The following is a 2,488-nucleotide window of genomic DNA, read 5'->3' on the forward strand; positions in this document are numbered from 1 at the left end:
TCCTCCCTCACGGGGTGCCTCCCTCAGGGTATGTCAGCCCGCCTGGGAAAGCCACCGGCCAGCGGATGCCGCAGCCAACGTCCGCCCTGTTCGGGGGACCGCCTCAGGTTCCGAGAGGGTGCCAGGGCGGGGACTCCATGCTGGACAGCCCGGAGATGATCGCCATGCAGCAGCTGTCCTCCCGCGTCTGCCCGCCGGGCGTGCCTTACCACCCTCGCCAGCCGCCCCCGCCGCACCTCCCCGGGCCCTTTCCCCAGCTGGCTCACGCTGCCGCCACCAGCCTGCAGCCCCCAAAGCCCCTCCTGGGCAACGGGAGCTCGCAGGACCCGACCGCTCAGACCATGGAGCCAGAGGGCAACCAAGGTAACACCTCCAGCACCCACTAGCCAGCACAGCAGCCCCTGCCCGTGGCGTTTGATCTCCCGTGCCTGCATCTGTTGTCTGCATCCCCCTGCCTGCTTTTCTTGCATCCCTCCCACCTGCTGCACGGTGCTGCCATTTCCCATGCCAGGGCAGGCCCCCTGCCTGCTGGGGTGCGTTTGCAAGGAGGGCAAGGGAGCACCCCCAGGCCAGCTTTGTTGCTCTTGGGCTGCAAACTTGTAGGGTCCCAAACCTTAACTGTCATGCAGATGCTCAAAACCTGTGTATGCAAGCATGGCTTTATTTGTGCCTTTTATTTGAGGTGGAAAATATGCCCTGACTTTCAGGCTTACTTTTCAAGAGTCAATTTTAAACACTGTCTGAGGCTCAGTAAGAAAAGCAGGGTTATTTTCTAGAAAACAATTAAATTGTTGAGGAAATTGTTTTGGGACATGCCTTTTTTATGCAGGTCTTTTTTTAATCTGAAGTGGAACATATTTTCCACTCCAGCAATCACAATTTTCTCGGATTGTTTTGTTTCTCTGCAGCCTGCCAAGGGTCCCCTCTACCTGCACCCTATCAGTTTGCCATGGGGTGCAAATGCAAAGCACAGGCTGCGATGCTTCTAGAGTTCACTTGGAGTTAATAAAAAAGTTTGGATCTGCAGAGACTTAGGCAAGGGAAGATGATGTTATGTGATGAAACGTTTTAAATATACTCCTTTGAGCATGTATCAGTACGGCTTCTCCACTGAAATGCACGGGTGCCTGGAGAGCTCTCAACATTTCAAAAACTTGACACAACAGGACTGCCTGAAAGCCCCTGAGCAGCCGTGTCAGTTCAGGTGGGATGGCAGCGTGTTGTATATGCCACTGCAAGTTTCTTGTTGAATTTCATTCCTTCTAGCTGGTAAACTAGAGATCAAAAAAAAACAACAAAAAACCAACCTTAAAAATAAAACAAACTCACAGTAGAGATCAAAAAACCCCAGAGATCAAAAAAAATTTTCTTTTTCATTAATTCTAGCTGGTAAACTAGAGATCAAAACCCTTGCATCTTTTATCGATCCCTCGTGTGCCTTGCACTGAGAGGAAACTCTTTCCTTGTGTGGCATTGCTTAAAAGTCATCATCATTTAACTGTGCTGGATATAGAACAGAGACTGGGGGAGGACACTGAGTGATTGCAGGGCAGAGTAGCTGCATCTCCAAATCACAGTTGGTTCAAATATGGCTGCAAACAGTCCTGCAGCATCTTGGTGTGTGGTAGCATTTCTGCCCAAGCTGTGGGCAAGTGGCATTTGTGTACCAGAAGGGGCAATGCAGCCTGAGTTCAAGCTGCATTACCCTGGCTTCTTATCTTGCTGCCATGTGGACCCCACCATGGTATTTCCCAACTCAGCCTCTCCATGAGGCAGCCTCTGCACATCCATTGTCAGACCAAACCCACATGTGCAGCGTTGCTCCAGGGGAGGTGGGATGTACCAGTGCCTTGCACATTACAGCGCGCCTGTATCTTGAGGGTTCAGTCCACATATGCCATCTTTCCCATGGAGGTGCAACCTCATGAGCAGTTTTTAAAAGAGGTCTTTTAAAAAGAAGCAGCTACTAAATGCAAAAATGCACTTCAGAACTGCTAAAGGCCTCTTTGAAAGGAAGATGTTGTGATGGGTGTGGGAGGGAGGCTGTAGCCCCATGAAAGGGCAGTTTACTCCAACAGGTCTTTAGAGATGTTTGAGTAGAGTACAGGATATTGTGGGCTTTGGAATATGTACTTTGAAGTCTTCAGTGGAAGGACCTTATGGCTTTAGGAAATCACTCCTTTTTCTCTTCCATTTGCACAGTCCATAAAGCAGACTGCTTTCTCCATGCAGATGGTAGGGACTTGTAAAACCCAGCAACTTTGGGTCAGTAGCAAAATAGGGTACTGAGAGGCTACTTCAGTAGACCTGGTTAATCTGGCAGGAATTGGTCTTTGGCATGTCTGTTTTGGATGAGCACAAGTAGGTGTCTCTATCAAGTGGGGAGAGCTGATTTCCAAAATTAGACCCATATGTGACCTTTTTCCCCCTTCCTTTTCAGTGGAGCTGCCAGCAGATGTGGACGAGAAGGCTCAGTGTATCGGCATTC

At 49.9% G+C, this 2,488-nt stretch overlaps 1 protein-coding gene across 1 annotated transcript in view; it reads left to right on the plus strand.

Moving 5' to 3' along the window:
• Window positions 1-2,488, plus strand: part of CECR2 (cat eye syndrome chromosome region, candidate 2) — a 45,069-nt gene that overhangs the window by 39,625 nt on the left and 2,956 nt on the right. The window contains exons 17-18 of the mRNA XM_010002994.1: window positions 7-363; window positions 2,441-2,469. Of these exons, the coding sequence (XP_010001296.1) occupies window positions 7-363; window positions 2,441-2,469 (386 nt within the window). The remainder of the gene's footprint in view (window positions 1-6; window positions 364-2,440; window positions 2,470-2,488) is intronic.

Source organism: Chaetura pelagica, unplaced genomic scaffold (assembly GCF_000747805.2).
Source record: "Chaetura pelagica isolate M959 unplaced genomic scaffold, ChaPel_1.0 scaffold117, whole genome shotgun sequence".
NCBI lineage: Eukaryota > Metazoa > Chordata > Aves > Apodiformes > Apodidae > Chaetura > Chaetura pelagica.